At 35.7% G+C, this 26,296-nt stretch overlaps 1 protein-coding gene and 1 long non-coding RNA gene across 5 annotated transcripts in view; one reads left to right on the top strand and one right to left on the bottom strand.

Annotated features, from left to right (window-relative positions):
- Positions 1–26,296, top strand: part of OTOGL (otogelin like) — a 156,920-nt gene that overhangs the window by 74,021 nt on the left and 56,603 nt on the right. For all 4 annotated transcript variants that reach the window (XM_082418857.1, XM_082418859.1, XM_082418858.1 and 1 more), the window contains 8 exons: positions 2,786–2,920; positions 8,888–9,037; positions 12,081–12,200; positions 14,839–14,955; positions 15,827–15,983; positions 16,656–16,682; positions 22,110–22,277; positions 24,037–24,315. In XM_082418857.1, coding sequence (XP_082274983.1) covers positions 2,786–2,920; positions 8,888–9,037; positions 12,081–12,200; positions 14,839–14,955; positions 15,827–15,983; positions 16,656–16,682; positions 22,110–22,277; positions 24,037–24,315 — 1,153 coding nt within the window. The remainder of the gene's footprint in view (positions 1–2,785; positions 2,921–8,887; positions 9,038–12,080; positions 12,201–14,838; positions 14,956–15,826; positions 15,984–16,655; positions 16,683–22,109; positions 22,278–24,036; positions 24,316–26,296) is intronic.
- Positions 10,172–26,296, bottom strand: part of LOC309640469 — a 183,425-nt gene continuing 167,300 nt past the window's right edge. Inside the window, exon 2 of the long non-coding RNA XR_014252252.1 lies at positions 10,172–10,955. This is a non-coding gene — a long non-coding RNA (uncharacterized lncRNA). The remainder of the gene's footprint in view (positions 10,956–26,296) is intronic.

Below are 26,296 nucleotides of genomic sequence, written 5' to 3'. Positions count from 1 at the left end.
CTAGATAGAACTAGATAGAGCTTTCTCTGTCAAATAAGAGTAAAATGCAAATTAATGGCATAGTAATTATACAATGGTATGGCACTTCAGGAAAAAATGAAAGAGAAAGATAGAGAAGAAAGAAGGAAAGAAAGAAGTAACATGTAAAAATTAGATGAAGATTTCACTCTGAATAAAATTTACTCCCCATAAAATAAAAATATTTTCTGCCTTCCAGAAGTTATGAAAGAGATGATGGAATTAACTAATAAGAATTTAAATGTATGTTAAGGGAATAAAAGTAAGTGAAAAAGGAAATGGTAAAATTAAGGAACAAATTAAAGCCCAAAACGCATTATAGAGTTGAGATATAAGCATTTCTTTTAAAAAATGATAAGTATACCATCTTTTGTTTATCTTCCCTTCCTTTTGGTTCAAATGTGAGAGATAATCTAATTGTCTAGAGTTGCCTTTTTTTTTTTTTGCCTGCATTAAAAAGTCCCTTGGCCCATCAAAGAATGTGCTGCTTTGGGGCCATTCAGCTGTGGAACATAAATCATGGCTGCCTGAGGCTACTGTATCAGCAGGGACTTTCTGTGGGATAGTTACAGTTAAAAGGGGCTGGGACTATGACAGGTCTTAGACTGACATAGCAGGTAAAATAATATACTACCTTGAGAGGTGCTGACATTTTATGTTTTGGAATCACTTGGGAGAATATTCTCTATCAGTGTTTTCAGTACCTGAGCATAAAGGGTTTGAGGAATCTATGTGGCACATTGCTGTTGACCTTTTTCCTCTAGCTTTGTGTTACTTACTGTGTTGCTTAGCAACTCTGTAGCATTATCTCCAAACCTAATGTTAACTTGAAATATATATTAGAAATGGAAATTGGAGAAACGTGACTCTTAGGATTTGATAGTTTCAAGTTACTGTCAGCCTAACATGATATTACCAGGCAGACGATACAATACAATATAGAATATTTCTTGGCATTTCTGAACATGATATTACCAGGCAGACTATACAATATAGAATATTTCTTGGCATTTCTGAATTAATATAAAGACTAAAGATAACATTGGGGCACTTTGATTAATAGTAATAGAAATGTAATGGCAATAGAAATCCTTTCAGCCAGCTTTTCACATCCCTTAATCTCAAAACTCTTTCCAAGAGGAAGAGGAAAACAAAACCCTGAATTATATATATATTTCTTCTTTGAAAATTGTTCATAAAGGCAGAAAAGTGTGGCATTATTTTTTGAGTAATACAATGCCGTAATCATCTTGATGACCCTTATTATTCTCCTTTTCAAAGTTTAGGCAATACTTTGGAAAAGAATTGTTTAAGAAGAAGAAAAAGCTCTTGGTTCCTATGAAGTAAGGAAAATTGGGTCACAGAGGGACAAATTAATTACTCTGTCAACAGCATTCATTGAAAACCTATCCTCTAGGCACTATGTTATAGTAATTCCTAATAAGACAGGAAGAATTTGACCAAACCAAGAAATATATTGAGCTAGTATTCATATTGTTGGTGATATAAAAAACTAAGTATGGAGAATTTACATCAAGACCTATATGATTTCCAAACATTTAAGGACTCTTCTCACTTTGAAAATAAACACTGACCCATATATCTAAAAATGAAAAGGATTCAGGAAATGTATGTGAGCCTTTGAAAATTGGAATTTGAGTTCAAAGAGAATTGTCACTTTCCTTCTGATGAAATTCCTACCTTCCACTAGGTAGTGGAAGGACTCATGGCAGTGTGGCTTTAACTTTTGGGGCGATAAGGACCACTTCAAAAATTTGATGAAAATCATAGACCTTCTTCCTAGAAAATACAGATACTCAAAAACAGCATTTTGCAATGAACTTCCAGAGTCTGTAGAACTATTGAAGCCCATCTATTAAAGTGGGATAAAAATTAAAAACCCTGTTTCCAGAGAGAGAGTTCTTAGTGGATGGAGAGGGGAGTGGCTGAAGGAAGGTGAGGGTGAGGTAACTGGTGAAAAGGTTAGATTTAGAGTGTGTGGGATTAAATAATAGTCTCTGGAACTAAGGATTTCCTATAACCTACAACTGAATTTTCTTCTCAACCATTACTAAACTCTTCCTAATTTCTCTGCAAGTGGCGTTAAAAAAGAGGGTTTTGAACTCTGTCTCTGCCCTTATTTAGCTAAGTGACTTTGGACATTCATTTAATCCTTCTTAACCTCTGTTTCTTGATCTGTAAAATGGAGATAATACATAATTCAAGAATTATCATAAGAGACAAATGAGACAATGCATGTAAAGTTCAAAGGAAGCCCTCAAATGATATGCATCATTTTATTTAGTAATACAGTGTCAAAGTTTTATATTTATTTCAATTTTATCTTGTAGGCAAATAATTATTTAGCCAGAAAACTGGCTTAAAATAAAACAAAAGATGTTGTCTAAAATGAAAATATTTCTTTTAAAATTCCCCTAACTGACATGTCTTGTCGGGTATTTTATGAGAATAGACTGGTTGATAAATTTGAGCTGTAATAATAAAATGGAAAAAAATCCTTGTTGGAACAACATTTTAACAGGAGATATTATAGACAAATGTTTAAAGATTGAGCTATCTTGGTATACTTATATTAAATTCTTCACATGATTAGATCAAAATGATTTTTATTTTAGAGGTAAGTTGTATTTCAATTTCAATACAATTCATTGTAAATCTTGGACTTCTTTAAGATTTGTTAATGAAAAATAAGTAAACATTATATATAATATACGTTTGTATTAATATAATATTTTTGACATTTCAGAGTACAGATGATTCAGATATATCTGTCATTGGCCAGAACAAGAAATGCTTTGACAATGATATTGTTTGTTCTAAAAGTGTTTTGATTTCAGTTGGGGACACTGAAATTTACCTGAATGATACTCCTTACAAACAGGTTAGTGAATTATTTCTTGTAAATCATTTTAACTTGTCCTGAGGATACTGAAAATAAAATAGAAACATTTTGAGGGTACTTTTCTTTATAAGTGGTTACTAGGTTTGAATTTTTTTCTTTGTCATTTTATGTAGCTTCAGTAAATCATACTTGATTTGTCTCTTTTGTTTATACTCCACTTCTCCATTTGCTGATTCTTTCCTTGTCACCTGTTACCTGGAGTACTTCAACATTCTCCAAGCTAGATGCTTGGCCTCCAGTCTTAGTTTTTCCCCTCTGATCCATCCAGCCACACTGCAGCCAGGGTGGTTTTCCTAAAACGGAAATGTAATCTCCTGACACCCTAGTGCTTCAAACTTTCAAGTGACCTCCCATTGCCCTTACAAGGCCTCACCAATCTGGCCATTGCTGCCTCTCCTGCTGTACCTCTCATCACTTTCTGCTTCAAGCCCATGTTCCAGAAGTTGGAGCTTTTATCAGTTCTTCAAATGCTCTATATTCTTTCTCTCACCTCTGGTTCTTCATGAATGTCATTGCTCCTACCTGGATCAACCTTTCCATTTAACTTATTCTTATGTGATAAGTCTCATCTTATCTTCTTCAAGGAGTTCCTGCTCTTGCCCTCAAGCTCCCTGTCAGGACATGCATCACACTTTAGTGAGATTACTTGGTGGTGGCAGTGGTCCCCAACCTTTTTGGCACCAAGGACCGGTTTTGTGGAAGACAATTTTTCCATGGACCCGGGGGTCAGGGGATGGTTTAGGGATGATTCAAGTGCATTACATTTATTGTGCACTTTATTTCTATTATTATTACACTGTAATATATAATGAAATAATTATACAACTCACCATAATACAGAATCACTGGGAGCCCTGAGCTTGTTTTCACTTGCCACTCACTGATAGGGTTTTGATATGAGTCTGCAAGCAATTGATTTATTATGGTCTCCGCACAGTCAGACCTCTCTGCTAAGGATAATCGGTACTTGCAGCCACTCCCCAGCGCTAGCATCACTGCCTCAGCTCCACCTCAGACCAGCAGGCATTAGATTCTCATAAGGAGCACACAACCTAGATCTCTCACATGCGCAGTTCATAGTAGGGCTCACGCTCCTATGAGAATCTAATGCTGCCGCTGATCAGACAGGAGGCGGAGCTCAGGTGATAATGCAAGTGATGGGGAGCGGCTGTAAATACGATGAAGCTTCGCTTGCTTGCCCACTGCTCACCTCCTGCTGTGTGGCCTGGTTCCTAAGAGGCCACAGACCGGTACCAGTCCAAGGCCCGGGGGTTGGGGACCCCTGTGTGGTGGTCTGTGTCTTTTCTATTTGTCTATGAGTTCTGTGAGAATTGAGACTGCTGTCTTATTTGTTCGTTCTTGTATACTTGGAGCCTGTGCAGTTTGAAAGAATGAATAAAGTTCATTCATTCATTCATTCGAGCATTCATTCATTTATTCATAATGTCTACTTTGTACAAAGTTACATGTTAATTATTGGGACTACAACAGTGAAAAGACACTCACTGTGCTTGCTTTTAAGGAACTTATACTGAGGTGAGGGGTACGTTTCAAGTAAATGAGGCTGTGCAGTGTGGTGTGCTATGGTAGGAGTGTGTTTAGGAAAGCAGGAGAATCCCTAAGAAGAAGACCTAAGCCAACCTGGGATGTTCAGGGTAGTTGTGAAGAGCATAGACTGGAGTCAGTTAGTACTCACTTAGAACCTCTGTCCTGTCACCTACTAACTCTGTCACTTTGGGCAACTTTATTTAACCCCTCCAAGCTGCAGCTTTCCCATTTGTAAATTTGGGATGATTATGGAATCTACTTCCTAAGTTCACATGAGGAATAAATGAAAGAATGAATTTCAGGAAATAGCTCTCCTCCTCTCCTTCACCCTCCTTATTTTTGAAGGCTCAGAAGACATGCTTTGGGGGAGATGATTTGAACTGAGTCTTAAAGGATGAGTAGGTATTAGGCAGGTGAAGAGAGAGAGTAGGAAGGCAATCAGTACAGAGGAACAGTCATGTTGAAAGGAACAGAGTTCAAAGATAAAATGGCACGTTTGGAGAACTGCAAGCAGTTTAGTTTGGTTGAGGTGGATGGGGATAGTGGAGGGAGGGTGAGGCAAAGATCAGGGAGGAGTGTCCAGATTGACTTTCATGCAGGAAGCTTGGGGACAAGGGCAGTAGACCAGGAGGCTGTGTAATATAATATTAGAACTTACTCTACAAGGAAGAAATTTTGGAATTAAGTGACATGATCTGACATATGGCCTTTATAAAGTGACCTATTTTTGAGTTTTTAGACTAGCGTTTCTCAGTTTGGTTGGCAAAACTTCTGCATTAGAATCATCTAGAATATTTATTATAAGAGCTGGTCCCTAGACTCCACCTCAGGAATTAGAATGGCTGAAGTTGATGACAATCAATATTTCAATGGTTCCCCAAATTCTGCACACTAAAGTTTGAGAATCGGTGCCCTAGATCATAGCTCATGTCTCAGTAAGAAATGTTGAGACCAACCAGGCAGCAATCAAGATTTGAGCAAAACAGAGTTTGTACAAGTCATGCTAACATCTTTTTGAAGTAATTACTGCAGTTTGGTGTAGCCATCAGCTGGATATTCATTTATAGGTGAAGGTTCTCTCTAAGAGAAAGGATGTGTTAAAAAAAAGAAAAACTGAAGAGAAAATAGTAAATGCTCTTATAAAGACTGTTTGACACATTTTTGAAGTGGTAATTGCAGTTCTGTGTAATGTTCATCTTCCAATTTTCACCTGAATGCAGGTGCTGATGAATCTCCTTCATATCAGTAGTGAAGTATAAAGTAAGATGAAGAAAAATCATGAAGATAGTTTGACCCTAACAAATCTCTGGCTAATATTTTTTCTTGAGCATCAGAAGTGAAAATAAGTACCATTTGTTTTATGGCATATGGATTGCTCATTCAGGGGAAGGAAAAAAACCTGTTATTTTTTCAATAAATGTACCACTCTAATTTTACCAAATATGTAGCATATAAACATTTTATGAATTTAAGCTGTATTTTAAAAGTTTTAATTCTCTGCTTTTTATAACTTACTTTTCTAACATCACTAGAGTTTATTTATAGTGCAATAATTCTCCCCTGAAGTGGAGGTCCAATTCATAATACCTCAATCTTATAATGAGAAACATCTTTACTTCCTAATCTGAAAAGTAAGGAGTACACCATCTCCTTTTGACCAAAGAGTATTGTTCTCTTGTAGCAAACTGCCTTGTCTAATAAAAATGAAGGATTTAGCGCTACAGGCAAATAGAGAGGATGTGCTTTTACATCAGGATAGCTAATACAAAACCAACCTGAAGGAAGTTCAAAAATGTTGGACTTCCAACATTATGTTCCAGTGATATGTCAACCAGTCTGAGGGGAGTTTAATAGGAAAATACATGAAAGAAGTATTTCATGGATTGAAAAGGAGCTATAAGCTACAAACATTTCACTTACTTACTTTGATTATTGCTGTTCAGGCTGGAAGCTGAGAACTAAGAACAGGCCAGTGCAGGAAGGTGTTAAAAATATATGTTACCCTTGATCTAGAAGCTGCAGATACTGCCATAAACTTGACAAAGTGCGTCTTTCTAGGAACTAACGTTCATGTAGGGGGGAAGACAGATAATAATGCCAAAGACAAATCAGATAATAGAAAGGTCCTGAAAAGTGTAATCAAAATGATAAAAATAGGTTCTATGGCAGAGGGTGATATGGGGGCCTGGCAGGCTACACATTTTATGGACCTAGTGAAAAATGAAAATGTAGAGCCCTTGATCAAACAGGGAAAATTTTTTTCCTTTGTTTTTCAGTCTTTCTTGACCTGCCATGGTGTTTTTTATTTATTATTTAATGCCTTGCTCACTTAGGCACAGGGTACTTCCAGGTTGAGTGCAGACCCTCACAGGTACTGAGGGCATTGCCCTGTAACTCCAACTTGGCACTTGTAAGTAGAAGGAAATGAGGTTAGGTAGAGTCCATTAAGAATTCATACTGTCCTATACAATATACCGAGCGCTTATATGTATGACCTTGATCTAGGAGACTGAAAATTCCTTATGGATGTGACTGAGTTTATTTAATTTGCCCTATGAAATATTTATAAAACTGTACACTCTAGTACAGTGTTTCCAAACTATACTTTTGTTCTTACTTGGGGGAGAAAAATAACCAAAGGATTTCATATCTCCTTCACAATTCTTATTTTGCTCCTGGTTAAATTTGTTTTATTTACTTTGACTTAACCATGTATTTTTTTTTTTTTAAGATGTTGGATTTTCTTTAATAGGACTAGTAATTGTTTTTCAGCAGCCTTTCAGTGTAAAAAATAAGTTGTCACTCATGAAAGAAAGAAAGAAGGAAAGAAAGAGGAATGGTTCAGCATTAGATTATATATCAATTTAACCTATTATATTAATAAATAAAAACATTTTAAATGAATGCCTTAATAAATTCAATACCCATTAATGATATAAAAGAAAAAAAAATGTCCTAGCATCTAGGAAAAGAACAGCCTTAATTTGATACATTGTTTTTTTTTGTTTTTTTTAAATTAATTAATTAATTTATTTATTTATGGCTGCATGGGGTCTTCGTTGTTGCGTGGGCTTTCTCTAGTTGTGGCAAGCAAGGGCTACTCTTCGTTGTGGTGTGCGGGCTTCTCATTGCGGTGGCTTCTCTTGTTGTGGAACACTAGGCGCACTGGCTCAGTAGTTGTGGCTCGCGGGCTCTAGAGCGCAGGCTCAGTAGTTGTGGTGGCACACGGGCTTAGTTGCTCCGCAGCATGTGGGACCTTCCTGGACCAGGGATTGAACCCATGTCCCCTGCATCGGCAGGTGGATTCTTAACCACTGCGCCACCAGGGAAGTCCCACATTGTTTGTTTTCAATAAAACAATGATAAAAATTAACCATGTATTTTTAAAGTTATTATGTGAGTTAATTTCAATGTCAGATTCAGCATAATCTTTTATAGGGTATAGCCCTTGCCCATAAAGAACATTGCATATTCTCACTTTAGGTTAAAGGTACTCTAAATTTTCCCAGTGGGTTCCGTCTCTAGTTTCTCCCTACTATTATCCTTTCTAGCACACACATTATTTTCTTTTAATATACAAACATGGTCTGTCATTTTACTATTCAAAAGCCTTTATCGAGGACATTTTGCATATGGAATAACAGCCATTGATTGTGATGGGTAACTTGATGGCAAAGGGTCTCAGACTATGCTTGTCATGGAATCCATGCTGTAGCTCTCTGGTGCTCTCCTTAGTACTGAACAAATCTTAAACTTCCTGCCCCTAAGCCTTTATTCAACTGATTCCCTTTGCTTGGGATGATTTCTTCCTCATTCTCTTTTCCAGCCCTTTATATCTTCCCATTATGGCCTCTTACATATCAGTAATATATGTTCCACCTCTTGCAAAGAGCCTTCCTAAGTTCCTTTTATGGAAATTCATCTCCCTGTCCTCCTTAACACCTCTTTCTCTCTATAGACACACACACACACACAAACGCACACACTTTGTGCTTTTGTTTTTCAATTATTCAGGTAAAATCATACATTTTTAGTACTCAATCATATTTATTCACCATCAATATAGAATGTCTGGGTCGGCAGGTATATCACCCTAATGTACTCTATGTCCCTGCCTTGTTTGTGCTCTTCTCTATAACTGAAATACCGTTTTCCCTTTGCTCATTTATCCATGTTGAGCCTATCTACCAGTTTGTATCTTGTTACCAATTTTATGATTTTCCTATTTTATGCACTTGTTCTGTCTTTCACTACAAAATTCAGGAAAGACAGGGCTAAGCAAAAACACTAGTACATAGATAATTATTGATGGATATTAATTAATGTTTACATTTTGGTGAGAAAACAAGAAATTCATTTTTTTCTTTATTATGCTTTTTCTTTCTTTTTTTTTTGAAGAAACGATCAGGTTTTTTTCTGGAAAATAAACCAACATACCAGCTTTGGAAGGCAGGGTACTACATGGTAGTATACTTTCCAGAGAAAGACATCACTATTCTTTGGGATAAAAAGACAACCATCCACATCAAAGTTGGACCACAGTGGAGGGTAAGTCAGCCTATTTGGTAGGTCAATCCAAATGAGATGCAAAAAATGAAATTACATTTACCTTTTTGATGTTTTACAGAAATAAAATGATTGATGTTTTCCTTTAATAAATAAGTTATATTTTCAGAATTACTAACTCAGACTCCAGAGAAGAACAACTTTACCAAATGCTGTATACAGTTCTTTTTTACTTCAGCCTTACAGTATCCAGTTTTCCAAAGTTACTTAGGTCAGGTTCTTTTTTTCCCATTCCCTGCAGCATGGTTATTTGAAATGTTTGTAGTAGAGTTAGATTCATTTATTACAGTTTGCATTCCATCTTTTCCTCCACATTCTGGATATTTTTTAAGTTTACATACAGTAAAATTCTAAAAAAAATGTAAAATAATTTACTTTTGTTGTCTGCAGTTCTGTGGATTTTAACAAATGCATGGAGTTGTGTATCCACCACCACAGTTCCAGATAGAACAGATCCATCAATTCCCAAATTTCTCACATGTTACCTCTTTATTGTCAACTCCTACTTCTAACCCCTCACCCTTGGCAACCATTGATCTATTTTCCATCTGCATAGTTTTACCTTTTCTGGATACAGTAGAAATGAAATCATGCAATCTGTAGCCTTTTGGGTCTGGCTTCTTTGACTTGGCAAAATACATTCAAGATTCATCCATATTGTTGAATGAATTAATTGTTTGTTCCTATACACTGCTAAGTGGTACTCTGTTGTATGGATGTACTAGTTTGTATTATCCATTAACGGTTGAAGATTCAATCTGGGTTGTTTACAGTTTTTGTCAATTTATATTTTACATTGTTTTAATTATTGTTTACTGTTAAATATTGTACTAGATATTATTAAATATTTTTATTATTTTAGATATTTAAAATTTTATATTTATAATATAAGGTTGTTTTTGAAACGTTGATATAGTTTTTTGTTTTTTTTTTTAAAGAACTGACATCTTTATTTATTTATTTTGGCTGTGTTGGGTCTTCGTTTCTGTGCGAGGGCTTTCTCTAGTTGTGGCAAGCGGGGGCCACTCTTCATCGCGGTGCGCGGGCCTCTCACTATCACGGCCTCTCTTGTTGCGGAGCACAGGCTCCAGACGCGCAGGCTCAGTAGTTGTGGCTCACGGGCCTAGTTGCTGCGCGGCATGTGGGATCTTCCCAGACCAGGGCTCGAACCCGTGTCCCCTGCATTAGCAGGCAGACTCTCAACCACTGCACCACCAGGGAAGCCCTAATATAGTATTAAAAATCCACTTTATCTGAAATTGAAATTGAGACTCATGGATATAATCTGTGGCAAGTTAGGGAAAAATGGGGATAGTGATAACAAATTCTCATAAAACTGGAAAATATACATATTTTAAAATATTTTAAAGTGTTATAAACTTAAGATATGATTGTATATTGAAGTCATTTTCTTTCAGCCCTAAGTAAAATAAAGCCTCCAAATCTATTCCTAGGTGTTTGCTGGCATCTTGCATTTCTTTGATGAAGATGAAATAATTTAGTCATTGCCATACTTCTTCAGCTATATTTTCTGCCATTGTCTACCATGTATCCTCCCCTCCTTACTTTTTTTTTTTTTTAATTTTCTAAATTTCAGATAACGCATACTTTTTATTTTATTTTTATGTTTATTTTTGGCTGTGTTGGGTCTTCGTTTCTGTGCGAGGGCTTTCTCTAGTTGCGGCAAGCGGGGGCCACTCTTCATCGCGGTGCGCGGGCCTCTCACTGTCAGGCCTCTCTTGTTGCGGAGCACAGGCTCCAGACGCGCAGGCTCAGCAGTTGTGGCTCACGGGCCTAGTTGCTCCGCGGCATGTGGGATCTTCCCAGACCAGGGCTCGAACCCGCGTCCCCTGCATTAGCAGGCAGAGTGTCAACCACTGTGCCACCAGGGAAGCCCACCCTCGTTACTTTTTGAAAACAAATTAACCATTTATTCTTATACATCTTCCCTTACTTTTTTACTGCTGCCTTAAATTTTGGGGTGAGCAGTAGCGGAAGAGGCCACTGTCTTTGAATAGGTATTGTGGCTTCTGAGAGCAGAGGCACCATGGTAAGCAGTGGCCGTGGCAGTTGCAATCCCAAGATTATTGTCAGCTTTGCTGGAGGCATGGGCAGCCAACTTTACCATTAACAAAAGGCTGCTGCGTTCCATTCTTCAGTACATCAGGAGAGAGGTCAGTTTGTTTAATTTCAAAGCTTGAGGAGGATTTTCATTGCTTTTGGAATCTCATTCTTCCCTGTACTCTTAATCCATTCCCTCCCCAAGAGAAAAGTTTTTCACGTTATTTAAGAAAATGCAGTGGATATTGTTGATGTGGATAATCCATATGGCACTTTCAGTAACCACTGCATAACCCATAACAAACTTTATAGAAATTAGGTAAGATGTGGATTTCATTTATTGTCTCATGGTGGCATGATATATGAATATAGAGTTAACTTTTTCTTTAAAAGTTATGCTTTGAATGTTTTGGCTTTTCAAAGTACGACCTAAAGAAAGATAAATTATTTCTATGGTTTCAACATTTATAGTCTTAGAAAACCTTAAACATAACAGGAAGTGGGTCTTTCATCATTAAAATGTAAATATGTAAATATACACAGAATATGTATATATGTACACATATTTGTATATACACACTCAGACATATACTGTCATGTTTGTATTATACTTGTACAGACACTGTAGTGTTTGTATTATACTTTTCCAAGTTACTTATATTATTAGTTATATCAATGCTAAGGCAATCGTAAGTGTGAAAAGATAAAATTCGGGGGATGGAAAAATATTTTTGAGAATCTAAAATAATTAATTATAATTAAATTATAATTAAATAGACATGAAATTTCTGTTAATTATAATTAAATAGACATGAAATTCCACCTTCTTGAAACATTTTTTAAATGGTTATTGTGGAAATTCTTAAAATGTCTATTTTAAATCTCTTGAAAATTTCAGTGAATATTAGTCCTTAAATGTTAAAATGAATATAGAATATTTCATGATAATTTTCTTTTACTTTAGAACAAATTATCAGGATTATGTGGAAACTTTGACAAATGTACTTCAAATGATATGACCACATCCAATAACTTAGAAGTGAGAAATGCCCAGGTATTTGGAGATAGTTGGGCATTAGGACAGGTAAGTGGAATATATGTATTTTAGAAGTAAACAAATATTTTTTGTTGTATTTATCCACTAAAACATTTTATCCTTACAGAAAAATTTATTTAGGTAACACTATTTTATGTAATATTTGTGCAGTAATCCATAGTTGACAAACTCAAACTACTTTCACATTTAATTTCTCATGTAATCCTGTGACAGTCTTGTAATGTAAAGGGTGTTGACTCCATATTATAGATGAAGAAATTGAGACTCAGGAAGGTTAAATGACTTGTCTAATATTATATATCCAGAAAGCAGCAGGAGTGACTTTCAAATTCACATCTTCTAATCACATGCTTTTCCTTTCACTGCAAAATTCTCTTTCAGTGTATTTGTATTTCTAATGATGTATCTTTTGTCAACTCAAGGTAATGAATAAATGAAGGCAGAATTTCTTAACATTTGTTCTCCAGACATGGCTGGATGTGGGATGGGGAGGGATAGGGAATGGATTTGTGGCCAACTTACCTTTGGGAGCAGTTAGAATAAATTAAGTCAGGCATATTTCTTTTTTGAAGGATTTCTTGAGGCATTATATTCCTCTAAGAGAGGGATGTGTTTGAAGGGATTCCCGAACTTACTGACACAGAACTTACGTTTTTGTGTATTAGTTATCAAGGAAATAGTTTTCTATGGGACACAATCTGAGAAGTGCTGAACTAACTCAGAAAACAGTCAAACTGGAAATTTGTTCTACTCTTTTCTTCTACTTTTTTTTTAACCTTTTTTTTTCTAACTGAAAGTAGTGTCTGCAACTACAATTTCCTGGTTGGTTACTATTTGGTTAGTTGCCTTACTATTTTGCCTAATTTACTAACATACCTAAATCATTTTATAAAAATAAAAGGGGATTGGGGTTAAACATTCATCCAATTTAGTAAAATTTAAGCAGTATATTTCATTGTGGTCTACATTGGAAAGTATAAAGATTTTATTTCTTAAAAAAATAAAAAGAATTAAGGAATACCTAATTTATAATAATACTTAAATATTTGGACTCATCAAAGAATTTTAGACTCATTAATACCTAATGGACAAAGCTGAAAATAAAAAAAAAAATCATTCAGTAAGTTCTATTTAGCACTTAATGTTTTCCAGGATATATGAACACATAATATTATTAAAACATAACCACTGCCCTTAGGAATTTAGAGTCTAGTTTAGCAGACGAGGTAGAAAAACTTAACAGTGGAAATATGAGACAGGTGCTTGGATAGAGGTGTATACAACATGGAGTTCGTGATGGTCAAAGGAAGGTTCCCCAAGAAGGTGCCATTGAGCTGACTCCTACAAGACTCATAAGAGCTATGCAAGTGAAGATGATGGGAAAGAGTGCAGCAGCAAAGGAGGGAGCATCCCTTTAGAACGTGTCAGGAAGACTGGAGTGAGTATGGTGCCTAACAGGAATTTTAAGAAGTTCAATATGGCTGTGGTGGAAGGTTTGAAGTAGGGAATGGCTGGAATGCAAAATATAAAGCTGCAAGATATGTGTGCTAGGATCTGGACTCGAAGGCCCTAAATTAGTTAGGCTCGTATAATCCAGCTAAGAAATGTTAAATCAGTGAAGATTTAGAAAACTATCTAAATCTGAGAGACATCTGAAACATCAGCCTCTGTTGAAAGGAGTGCATAAGGAAAGATGAATTTGGAGAATTCATGAATGTCTCCGATCTTCCTGGCTTATTGCGTAGACACTGGTGCTCTTCCAGGAGACAGGGCACAGAGGAAAGTGGGTGGTAGGGGACGGTGGGGACAGGACAATGGTGTAAGATAAGTACATTTTAGAATGTGTTGAGAGAGAAGTGACAGATATTTATGTGGAAATGTCCCAATTTTTGAGATCTCAGAAAAGAGATATGGGCTGGAAATATGGATTTGGTAGTTACTATTATATTCAGGTTGCTGAAGGCATGAGAAGTGTATAGAATGAAAAAAATAGAGATTTGAAGGTCAAGTCTTGCAGAGAAGGGAGGCGGAAGGAGGATGAGGAGTAGCAGCAAATGAACTAGGGGGAAACCCAGCAGAAAATGGTGCCACCGGAAACACATGCGAGACACGTGAGAAGGGTAAAGTATGAAACAGAGTCAAAGACAACGAAAGGGCAAGTGAGATAAAGACTGAAAATTTGCCTTTTTTTTTTAGTATCGAGGAGATCAATGATGGCCTTCTCCAGGCCAGTTTCAGGGAGGTGGATTAGAAGAGGCAGAGACCGAATTGTTTAGTATATGGGAGGTGAGCCTGTAGACACTTGAGTGTATGCAACTCCTCAGAGGATGGCTTGTGACAGAAATGAAGGACGTGAAAGTTAAAGGAAAGAGAATAATTTGCTTAGGCAATTTTTTTAGTCATGTAATGCTGCACTTGACAGTTTAAAAATGATTTACCTTCACTCTCTAATATTTTCATGATTTTAATAGTAAATTTAGTTGCTTTCAAAAATACTATATACTATTAACACTGAGTTGGCTGAGCACAGGTGCTTTAGGTAAAGTCTGTCTAAAAGAATGAGAATATATTAGATATGATTGTGGTGGATGAAGTCAGATTAGGTTACTCTGGTTTCAGCTTCAGAAATCACCCCTTAAAAACTTTCTTTTCTCTTGTTCCACAGTGTGAAACCCCAAGTGAATCATTTAAACCCTGTGAGGCACATCAGAACAAATTTCCTTACGCCAAGAAAGAATGCTCCATTTTGTACAGTGATGTCTTTGCTCCTTGTCGCAATGTGGTAAATGAACGCTTTACTAAACTTCCCAATTTAAACAAGTGCTGCTGTATCTATAATGTTGAGATGAACAGGACAAATAATTTAGCTACCCATTGGCTTTTCAGGTATACTACCTAACCCTTGTTAGGAAGACAAATCTGGTAGTTTGTTTTTCTGTGGCACTGACACATTTAGTTGATTTACATTCTTTCTCACTCCATCCTATTTAACAGCATATATAATGCTTGTTAATGATCTGTTTCAGTTTATGAAACATTTTTACGTCCATCATCAAAGCCATAAATGACTGATCAAAGCCATAAATGCTTATCTTTCTTCAGAGGACACTACCAAATGGCATTCTTCTCCTTAACCCAAAGTATAGTTTACAAGTATTATTAGTGACACATTTAAAATGGTTTTACAAGCACATCCTAAGACTGAATGTAATTTATTTAGAAATTTAACTTTTTAAATGTCTTTCCAACATAATAATTTTAGGTTCCAATAGAAGTTTTAAAAATAGTTTAAGATATTATTAAAAACTAAGCAAAAGTACATTTGGAAGTAGAACATTCTTTTAATGCCATGCGAATATGCCAATAAAGAAACAATGAGCTTCTACAGATATTAATCTGTTGTACTGCAGATGTTGAAGTTATATTTGTTAGTCCCGTTACCTGTGTTGCTAGTTCTTTGATCTTACATTTGCCTAATAAATTCCTTTGGATGAATAGAAGTTTGAGATATTGAGAACTCTCTAGGTGGCAGTGTTAAGCTGATAATAGCAAATTTTGAAAATCTACCAGTTAGTTTTCTTTTAGAAGGTTGAATTTTAATCAGCTGTAGTTAGTACTTTTTGAAATTAATTTATCTTTCACTTCATTTTCAGATTGATGTTACTTCTTTTGCCAAAAATTGTCATGAAGACACGTGTAACTGTAACCTTGGTGGGGATTGTGAATGTTTATGCACAAGTGTAGCAGCGTATGCGTACAAGTGTTGTCAGGAAGGGGTTTCTGTTCACTGGAGATCATCTACTATTTGTTGTGAGTACCCTCTCAGGGCATCATCATTAGGTGGGAACCTTATGAAGAGATTCATATTGTCTTATCTTAGAAGCGATACCATGGACTCATGGAAATAGAATTTCTTTAAGATGAGTAAATTTTATATTCTTTTGACAATGCAGATAAATTGTAGTATAGCTAAAGGATTTGTAAAAGAAACTTTGAAGTAAGTTTTTCTGTTCTGTGTTAGACTGTTGTGACTGTAACATTTGAAGTACAAATTATTTACATACCATCTTCAGAGATACTGTTTATGACTATTTCTCTTATGGCTATGAAATTCCACTGTTCTAATGATAAGAAACATAGTTTTAAAAACATCATTTTGAATTTGCATTCAGATTTGACTCTAAACTTTTCATTTACTTGTGTAGATAGTAAGTCATCTGATGAACAGCTTATGATTTTAACACTTTCAGTGGACATTTATAAATTGACAGATATATTTGCCTACCTATAAAGTAATCTTAGGAAATTTAATGAATTATTACAGAGCACTCTTAAAGAATCCTCTTTGCTCAGAGAAAACTCCTAAATAATGATGTCATTCTGAGTTCTTTCACTTTGTCATTGATAAACCATATCTTGCATATATTCAGATAAGTGGTGAGACCCTTATTTAGTTTAACATTTCTTCTTTTTTCCTTTTAGCACTCGATTGTGAATATTACAATGAAGGTATGTGACATTTAAAGAATATCACTATAGTATTCTATTAAATATATCTTCAGATTCAAAGTTCTTGAACAAGTTTGCTGGGAACAAGGTATGAAGAGTTCATAATTTGGCATACAGTTAACCCTTGAACAAGGAGGGGGCTAGGGGCGCCAACTCTCTGCGCAATTGAGAATCCATGTATGGCTGTGTAGAGAGGAAAAGATGATTTTCAGGAGAAGAGGATACAGTCTGAAGGTAGGAAGTTGGGAACGTATACATTTAGGGTATGGCAAGTGGGCCAGGAAGGATTAGAGACGTAAGAAGGAAACTGAGGTAGAGCTGAGTCCCCTGGGCTGAGTCACAGGACAGTTTCCAGGACTTTCTGAATGGAGATTTAGTGGTCTTCTAATAACGCACTACCTTTGCTGGGAACCAAAAGCTATAGTGTGTTTGTCATTAACTGCAGCTGAAGTCAGATCTGGATTAGAGTCCAGTCTCTGTCGTGTATAAACATTGTGAACCTGGTTAAGTCATTTAAGTTTAATTTTTTTGTTTATTTATTTCTATGTTTGTTGTGAGCTTAAATGAGACACTGTATGTCACCTATACTGCTGGAACAAAATAAACCCTTATTAAATGGTGCTGTTATGATAACTAAAAAAAAAAAAAAAAGGAAAATCCATGTATGGTTTATAGTCACCCTGCGTATCTGCAATTCTGCATCCTCAGATTCAACCAGCCATGGATTGTGTAGTACTGTAGTATTTACTCTTGAAACAAATCTGCATATAAGTGGACTTGCACAGTTCAAACCCATGTTGTTCAAGTGCCAACTGTATGACTCAATGAAAGCCATTGCCTTCTAAAATGTATCTAAATTTCTAAGTATTTGTGTTAAAATTTATTCCCTGTAAAATAAAAGTGTTGTAACTAAGTTCTCAGCACCTAGGAGGCTCTCAGTAGTTTTTGAATAATATGAATGAATGAATGAGTAAAGCTAGCTAATTTTTTAGGTAAAAAGGATGAAAGATATATACCAAATGCATACCTTTTATCATTATGAATAAATATGGACATTATTCAAACTTTTATTATGTTGTGGAAATCAAAGAAACAAACTATAATATAGGAATTTATTTAGCCATCATTTTAGGCAGAATAATTATTTATATCTTATCAGAATGAGAACTTATTGATTTAGTAATAATGAAAATCTCCTAGTCTCCCAAGCATTCAGATTTGCAATGGGAAGTCTAAGAGGAGGTGCTGCCTAAAACTAAGGCATAGATTTAAGAGACGGAATTATATCCTCATTGAAAATGCCAGACATTAGCAGAATTGAAGCCTGCTTTTTGTCAAACCTATTTAATGAGGAAGGCATAGCCACTTAAACCTAATTCAGACAAATAAGATGATCCAGGGAGGTGTCCATTTTGACAGTAACTGGACAAAAACCCATGATGAGTAGGTTAGATTAATAGTTATAGGAAAGCTGATCCATTAAAGAAAAAACCAACCAACCAATGCTAAGTATTTTCCATGACTTATTGAGCCACGAAGAAATCTGTCAGCTGTAAAAGTACAAAGAAAGCCAGAAAATTTTAGTAAAATAGAGATGATGAATTAAAAAGAAAATGGACATTTTAGTCTTTGGTTGTTTCTGTTATATCTTTGGAAGTTTGAAGAAGAAAAAAATCCCACATTAAAAAAATTCTGTGTTTGTTAAAGAAAATCTAAACCAAACATATTTCCCACACCACACCCACTCCACATCAATCCTTTGGATTCCATGCTTAAGATGAGACTGATTGCCTAATATTAAGTACCTAATAATAAAAATGGCTTTTGTTGTGTTAACTATACCTATATCATATAATTTAAGCTTCAAAATATGCCTGAAAGGCATAACATTATTATTATCATTATTAACACAAAGGAGGAAATTGAGGCATAGGTGAATTAAATAACTTGGTCAAAGTCGTTTAGCCAAAATGTGGTAAATGGATTTATAAACAATCTAAGTTCAGAACCCACGAGCTTGATCTCCATGCTACACTGCCTAGTAGCACATCCTAGTCTAGGAATCATCACCGCACATCGTTATCATATGCTCTACACAACGTACACAGACAGCAAGTTGAGAAAATGCTCCAATAACTTCCTCGTTTAAGAATTCCTGCCTCACACAGTTCTGCTGTGAAAGTCTCCATCTGTGCCTTTGTACTTTCTGGCGTTCCTTCTGCAGGCCCTTGGAAACAGAAGCAGAATTTTCTATGAATATTGAATTTCTACCTCTTGCTGCTTGGTACATTTTGCTTTTTGTCAATAAGTCTGCTGCACTTCTACTGATGGTTTGTTTCCCTAATGTGTTACAAGATTCTTCAAACCAGTTCTTCTAGTTTCATTTGTAATACTGTATTGGTAGTATTCAGAGGGTGAACACGGGGCATTCGGCCTTCATGAGACCCACGAGAGACAGAGATTCTGTTTCCTGTGATCAAAGTAATAGGGAACAGAGTCAACCTGCCAAGGAGAGGAAGAGTTGTGAAAGTAACGTGATCAAGGTAGATAACTGAAGGGGAATAAAGAATTGTGGAAGTTGTTGATAGTAATAAAAAGAAAAAAGTTTTAAATGAGTATTCTTAATTTGTTTCATCTCAAATAATTTCACAACTATTGTAAACTTACCTAGTCTTCTTTGGACATTCATAGCTGGCATTTTTCTCTGGACACTATGTTATTAAAATACTTAAATTATTCAAAGCAGATGCAGAGATAAATGATTGTGATTCTGTAGGAGGAAAAATTTTTTTAAAGTAGGAAAATTCAGAGGTTACTACTGAGATAAGTTCAATAATCCTTCACACAATGACTGTCTCTAGTATCTTCATTCTTATGGCATTTGCTAAAAATATAAAGGTTCTATTGCTGTAGGGAGTAAGACTTCAAGATCCTGCTAAAAATTGTTGTGCAAGTTTTAAGTTCAGAGTGATTTTATTAGACCAGATATTCTTTTTTTTTAAATTATTTGCTTTATTCTATTTATTTATTTATTTATTTTTAAAATTTTATTTATTTATTTATGGCTGTGTTGGGTCTTCGTTTCTGTGCGAGGGCTTTCTCTAGTTGCGGCAAGTGGGGGCCACTCTTAATCGCGGTGCGCGGGCCTCTCACTGTCGCGGCCTCTCTTGCTGCGGAGCACAGGCTCCAGATGTGCAGGCTCAGCAATTGTGGCTCACGGGCCTAGTCGCTCCGCGGCATGTGGGATCTTCCCAGACCAGGGCTCGAACGCGTGTCCCCTGCATTGGCAGGCAGATTCTCAACCACTGCGCCACCAGGGAAGCCCTAGATCAGATATTCTTAATACTGTGCTTAAATAATCACTACAGGAAATGATTGCTTTTAGTAGACAGTGAAATTATAATTCTCCCTGCAGAAAATTAATGATAAAGTCAGTGACTTTTGTCCCTCAATTGCTAGTGAAAATGCAGGAAAACAATTCAGACACAAGATATCCATCAACCGGGAATCAATTCAGGAGCTTTCGATTTTTATACAAATGGATTTCTCAGATGACAGTTGTCTCTTCAGGTTGCTGTAGGAAGGTACTTGTGCAGTAGGGGAGAGAATATTTTGTTTAGTGGTCTATCTCCTTTCTCCTGTTCTTCTCTTGGACATCTGTGAGGGTGCTTGAAGCCCACAAGCTGTAGTTGTATATGTTGTCTTCATTTTGAATTGAATCTCATAATTTACATGTTTATATACCTATTTGTACATTATTTACATATTCACACAAATCTAAATTGGTGTATATTTTCATCTTGGAAGTTTATGTTGCTCTTGTCTTCCCTAGAAAATGAGCTAGTAGGTGGTGGAGACTAATGATATAGTTTTCTTGGACGTTGTAGACTTTGGCTCATAGAGAAACTGTGCAGGGTATATATTTGTAACAGCGGTGGGGAGACCATTGCTGCCAGGCTTATAGCGAAATTCCTCACTGCATCTGCTCAGTTCCATCTTGGTGTGGGGGGCAGAGGTTTTCAAAGCTCCATGTGCGCTCAAGGTGTCTGAGTCCCTCCTAAAGCTCCTTCCCCATGGCTTAGAAGTGTCCCTAGCTGCTCAGTGGTGAAGTGTCTCAGCTGATGAGTCAGTGGATGGGACAGCACTTGAAGATAATTCGTCCTATAATCCCTACCTTCTCCTGTTCCTCGTGATGGAAATTTTGGTTCTTGCTCTCCTTCCGGTTTGGGAGACTTTGTAACCCTCTAATCCAATTATCTTCTCCCCTTCTCTTAGGCTTGGTCTTCATCCTGAAAGGGAAAAAACCCAGGTTGTGGGTTTCTTTGAATTTTTTTCCATCCATCTTAAGAATAGGCTGGGAAAGGAAAACTGTCCTTGAGATAAAAATTGGAGAAAAGAGGAAAACTGAAATTCACTGAGAGCAACCAGATTGTTCTTTTCTGAAACCACCTATATTAGCATTTTACATAACCTACAACGTAAATATCTACATATACCTGTAAAAGTACACAGCTAATAATTATGCAATTTGGATAATTCAGAAGAAACCTCAAAGTTTTATAGTACCTCACTTATTTTAAAACATTAAACGTCATAGAGGTTGTGTTGAAGGTAAACTGACGTTATTATCATAAAACTTAACGCATCAATTTATTTTTAATATCAGTGAATTTTAAAATTAATTTATATAGTTTTCTTTATAAGATGAAGTTTGTAGGAATACTACTTTGACTGATTTTCAGGTTTGGTTCTACACTAAGTAGTTTTTTTACTATAGTATATATTTTTCACTTTATATGAAACCATTGAAATGTATGGAAATGATAGCATAAGTAAAATGACACTTGACTTCTCTGTTCAGCATCATCTTATTTTCTTCTTTATAGACATACCTCACTGATGAAATTCAGTAATCCCCAAAATAGTAAAATATTGTATATCATGTCTGTGAATTCTGTGTTAATGTAATGCAACCTGCTAAGGAGAGATGATTTTTAGAAGACTATCAAAATACCTTACCACTGATAGAACTAAGCTTAAGTTTATTGAGAGTAGATTAGAGTCTTGGAATATTAGAGTGAAAGGTTACCTAGGCAAACATCTTCAAATAGGTGAGAAAATTTGAGGTCTAGAAAGCTTAAGTCAACCTTTTATCCATCACCGCTAGGTATACATGTACATATACATATACACATACACAGTCATGCATATATATATTCTAAACTGCATATTCTAACTATGTATATATTCCAAATCAATATAATATATTCTTTTTGAAAAGAGTTGTTATTTTGTTACTGATGAATGTTTAAATGCTTAGTAATTTTCAAAGTATTTTTTGGTATTAGAATTTATTCCATTGAAATGACAGCTTGAAATGTAAAACTCCTATGCCAACTTATAATTCTCTCATTTGCATTTAACTAGGGCTTGGAGAAGGACCATATATGCTGGCAAGTTATGGGCAGACTGGCCTTATTCTGGGGGCCAATATGACCAGTAGAAGCATTTTCTCTCTGCCAAGAAGTAGTATTCATGGCAATTTATTTTTTAATTTTATGATCACTCCAGGCCTTTTCAAAGAGAAGGCATCATGTAAGTATAATTTCCAACTGAAAATAAGAATTTAGTTTTCCATTGACCTTTTTTCATTTATTCATGCAGTAAATATTAATTGGGGAATCTAATATGTTTATGACATTTTTCTAGGTGCTCTAAAGGATTTGAAATAAAATAGGACACTGGTATACGAACTAGCTCTCTCTTTTGTATATAAAATCATTTCTTTGTTTATCTATTGGCATATATAGATGCAATTAGAATTGCAATTGCTTGGTTGAGTTTTTGGTCCCAAATAAAGAAAGCACAGCTTTAGTTTTCATAGCATTAATCACAGAACTTAATTTGAAATTTTTGAAAAATAGTCTGCTGATAATTAACATGTGAAAGATTTTAATGCCAGATTAAAGTAAAAGAAAAAAAGTTGTGATTTAATATCAAGGAAGTTAAATTAAGACCATAAATCAAAGTCTAGGTAGTCATTGAGACGGTCTGTTTTTCTTACATGGCCTTGTCTGTCGTGGCACCTGGCACCACATTTACTGGTTTGCCCCTGTAGATCTATACTGGTCGTATCCACTTGGCACCTGTTCTGCCTGGTGGTTGGTGTTCCCTTCTGATCCATGATGTTCAGGCTACATTGTTACTATTCTTACCCTGCTTAGAACCATGCATGGTGTGTTCTATAAACTTAGGAAATATTTATTGAATGAATGAATGAATCCGACTTAAGTTTCACTTATTCAGAGAAATCTCCTGATTTTCCAGTTAAAATAAATTGCTCCATTCTTGTCAAAAGAGCTCCTTTAATTCTTTTTAATCTGTGAAAACAGCTATCACAGTCTAAAGTTCTAATTTATATATTAGTTATATATTTTTTCTCTTATAAAAATATCTTTTATTTTTCTTTGCATCTTCCAGTGCTCAGCAGAGGGGTTTGTAAGTTTTAGGACACAATAAATGCCTTTGGAATCGTTTATTGGATTTGAGAGAGCTCTTCATTGTATGATTTACAAAAATTAATTTTTTTAATAGAAAAATCCTAGTACATTTAAATTAAGGGATTGAGACCTAAAGAAATTAAGGTTTAAGAAATTAAATCTAAAATCTCAATGAAGAAACTTATGCCATGGGTTTTATAAATATAAGGGAAACTTTTAAAGCGCATAACAAAAAAGCATGACACTTCTCAAATGCTTTGTAGTTGTTCATTAGCTTTCTCATCATCTCTTGGGAAACAGACAGTAATGTTGAGCAAATAGTCTTTTCTTAATGCAGTAAAATCACTTGCAAGAACATTTGCTTATTAAGAATCCAGTGATATTGAAATGCAGCACCATGTTTAAATTGATCTGTTTCTCTCTTCTCTTTTTCTTTTCTATCATCCAATTTAGCCATTTGTAGATTTTGTACATTTGAAAATGTTAAAGCTTGCAAGTACAAATGTGTGTCCAATTAACTGTTCAACTATTTGTATGGGATTGTACATTCTGGGGTCCTAAGTTGATACTTCTTTTTTTCCCCCAAAGACATGATCAATTATTTTAAAAATGGAACTTATCAAAGACTGATTATTTTTGGAGCTGTCACTTTATGCATTGCATTAAAATACTATTTTTTCCTTTAGAGATCTTATAATTCATTTCTGAAATCTTTGAGATTGGCATGAACTATGTATGACAATTGTGCAGTTCTGTTTTTGTCAGCTTTATAAATGAATTTTATAATGCCAGTGCTGATGATCTGCCTTCTCCAGAGAACCCAGGGAGTTGTCAAACACTGCTCTGTTTTACAGCATTGGCACTTGTTTCCTTGGAATCTGCCGAAAGGCCAAACTACTTTCTCTATGTCCATGATGATGACACTCTTAGTCTGAAACTGTGGGAGGTGAATTCCGCCTTTCATCGGAGAGCCACATTTTTTCACCATCAGGGCCTCTGGATTCCTGGTTACAGTGCTTTTGAGTTATACAGCAAGAAAGGCTTCTTCATCATATTGACAGATTCTAGTGCCAAGGCATCAAAATATGATGATTCTGAAGAATTTAAACATTTAAGTAGCTTCAGCATAGAAGGTATGTTTCCTGAGATCTTCAAATACAGATTAAGTAGATAATAATGACAGAATATTTATTAGGTTTTAATTTAAAAATCATTTTTAATGTGTATAATTAGTTCCATGACCTTTTATGACCTTAGTAAGTTTCTTAACCTCTCTGTCTCTCAGTTTACACATCTGTAAAATGGGAGAAATAATAATACCTACTTCATAGGGTTATAGTATTACATAAGTTAATGTGGTAAATTGTTTAAAATAGCCTTAAATGATGTTATTTTTATGATTGCCTTAATGATTACTTTCAGTGCTGTCTGGGCTTTGGAAATAGAACTTACCCATGTCTCCTTGTTGTCTAGTTTTGTATCTACCGTTTCCTTCATTAGAAGGCAACTTCTCATATAATTTGATTCTTAATGATAAAGACAATGTGTTTAACTCTGTTCTTTGAATACTATGGAGTCTGGTTCCACTGACCTCTAGAAGATTTTTCTGGTTCAGCAGAATCCTGGTCTTATTTCTAGAGATCCTTGCTGTTCTATAGCTATTGAATTTTCGAAATTTCAGAGAGCAATCCTCACTGCCTTACCCAGTGTTTAAAAGTCATGCTTTATTTTCAAAACCTAAGAGCTTGATATCTGCCTTGGGTCTCCCAAACAAATTTTTTTCATTCTAACAAACTCTTCTAAGTCAGCCTAAGAGAGCTAATCATTTGCCTTTTTTTGTTGTGGATACATTTCTTTTTTTTTTTTTTTTTTAAACAAATTAATTAGTTAACTATTTTATTTATTTATTTATTTATGGCTGTGTTGGGTCTTTGTTTCTGTGCGAGGGCTTTCTCTAGTTGTGGCAAGCGGGGGCCACTCTTCATTGCGGTGCACGGGCCTCTCACTATCGCGGCCTCTCTTGTTGCGGAGCATAGGCTCCAGATGCGCAGGCTCAGTAATTGTGGCTCACGGGCCTAGTTGCTCCGTGGCATGTGGGATCTTCCCAGACCAGGGCTCGAACCCGTGTCCCCTGCATTGGCAGGTAGATTCTCAACCACTGCACCACCAGGGAAGCCCTGTGGATACATTTCTATAAATCTCTTTGGATTTTAGAAAATTCAAACTGAGCTTCAAATTTTTGCCTATTGAATGGGGTTCCTGGACTCATGAGAAAAAGAGTCATTGACATGGCTATACAACATTCTATAGAGTGAGCGTGATATTTTTACTTGAATTTACTTAAAAGTTGAATTTTGCAAGCCTTTATTTCCTCTCCAATACACAAATCTGCTCCGTTAGAACCAGACCCAGTGGCCTTACCTGAGCTTTGGACAACTGCAGCCAATGGCATCATCAAAATCTCAGAAACTCATCTTTGTGGGCTTCCCAAACCTAGGATACACTAGGGGTTTATTCTAGTCTTGGAACCAACCCTCTCTCATGCCCCATGATCCTAGTAACCCAGGTCTACTGAGTATTTTAATATTTAGATGCATAGATGCCTCCCAGAAAGCCTTATTTTCCTTCTCATACCTTGGAATTGAATTCTGTATCTGAAGTCCAAGAAACATAACCTGCTTCCTGAACTTTCTCCCTTATGGAGCTCTCTCCTTCAGAGATAGTTTTGGACTGCTGCAGAAGGACTGGTCTATGATGTGGGAAGGGGAAAATATTAGCAGAGTATGCAGGAGAAAAATCTTCAGTCAAGGAAGGTTTTTATAGCTACAAGCATGTATTACTAAAACCTGTTCATTCATTTTTGTCATTAGATAATACTTACCATGTACAAGGCAATGAGCTAAATTCTGTGAGAAGAACAAAGATGGAGTGTTTTCCTTACGTCTGATGTCAGGCAATAAATATGTCTTTGGTCTTGCCATTTTTCCAGTTGTTTGAATTTGGCAAGTCACTTGGCTCCTCTTAGCCTCAAATTCTTCATTTATAAAATGGAGGTAATACCCACGCAACAGGATTGTTGCAAGGATAAAATAAAATTATGGACAAAAAATTATT

The sequence above is a fragment of the Balaenoptera physalus genome, assembly GCF_965194825.1.
Source record: "Balaenoptera physalus genome assembly, chromosome: 13".
In the NCBI taxonomy this organism is placed as follows: domain Eukaryota; kingdom Metazoa; phylum Chordata; class Mammalia; order Artiodactyla; family Balaenopteridae; genus Balaenoptera; species Balaenoptera physalus.
The sequence above is the reverse complement of the archived record's forward strand: the minus strand, read 5'-3'. Positions and strand labels throughout refer to the sequence as shown.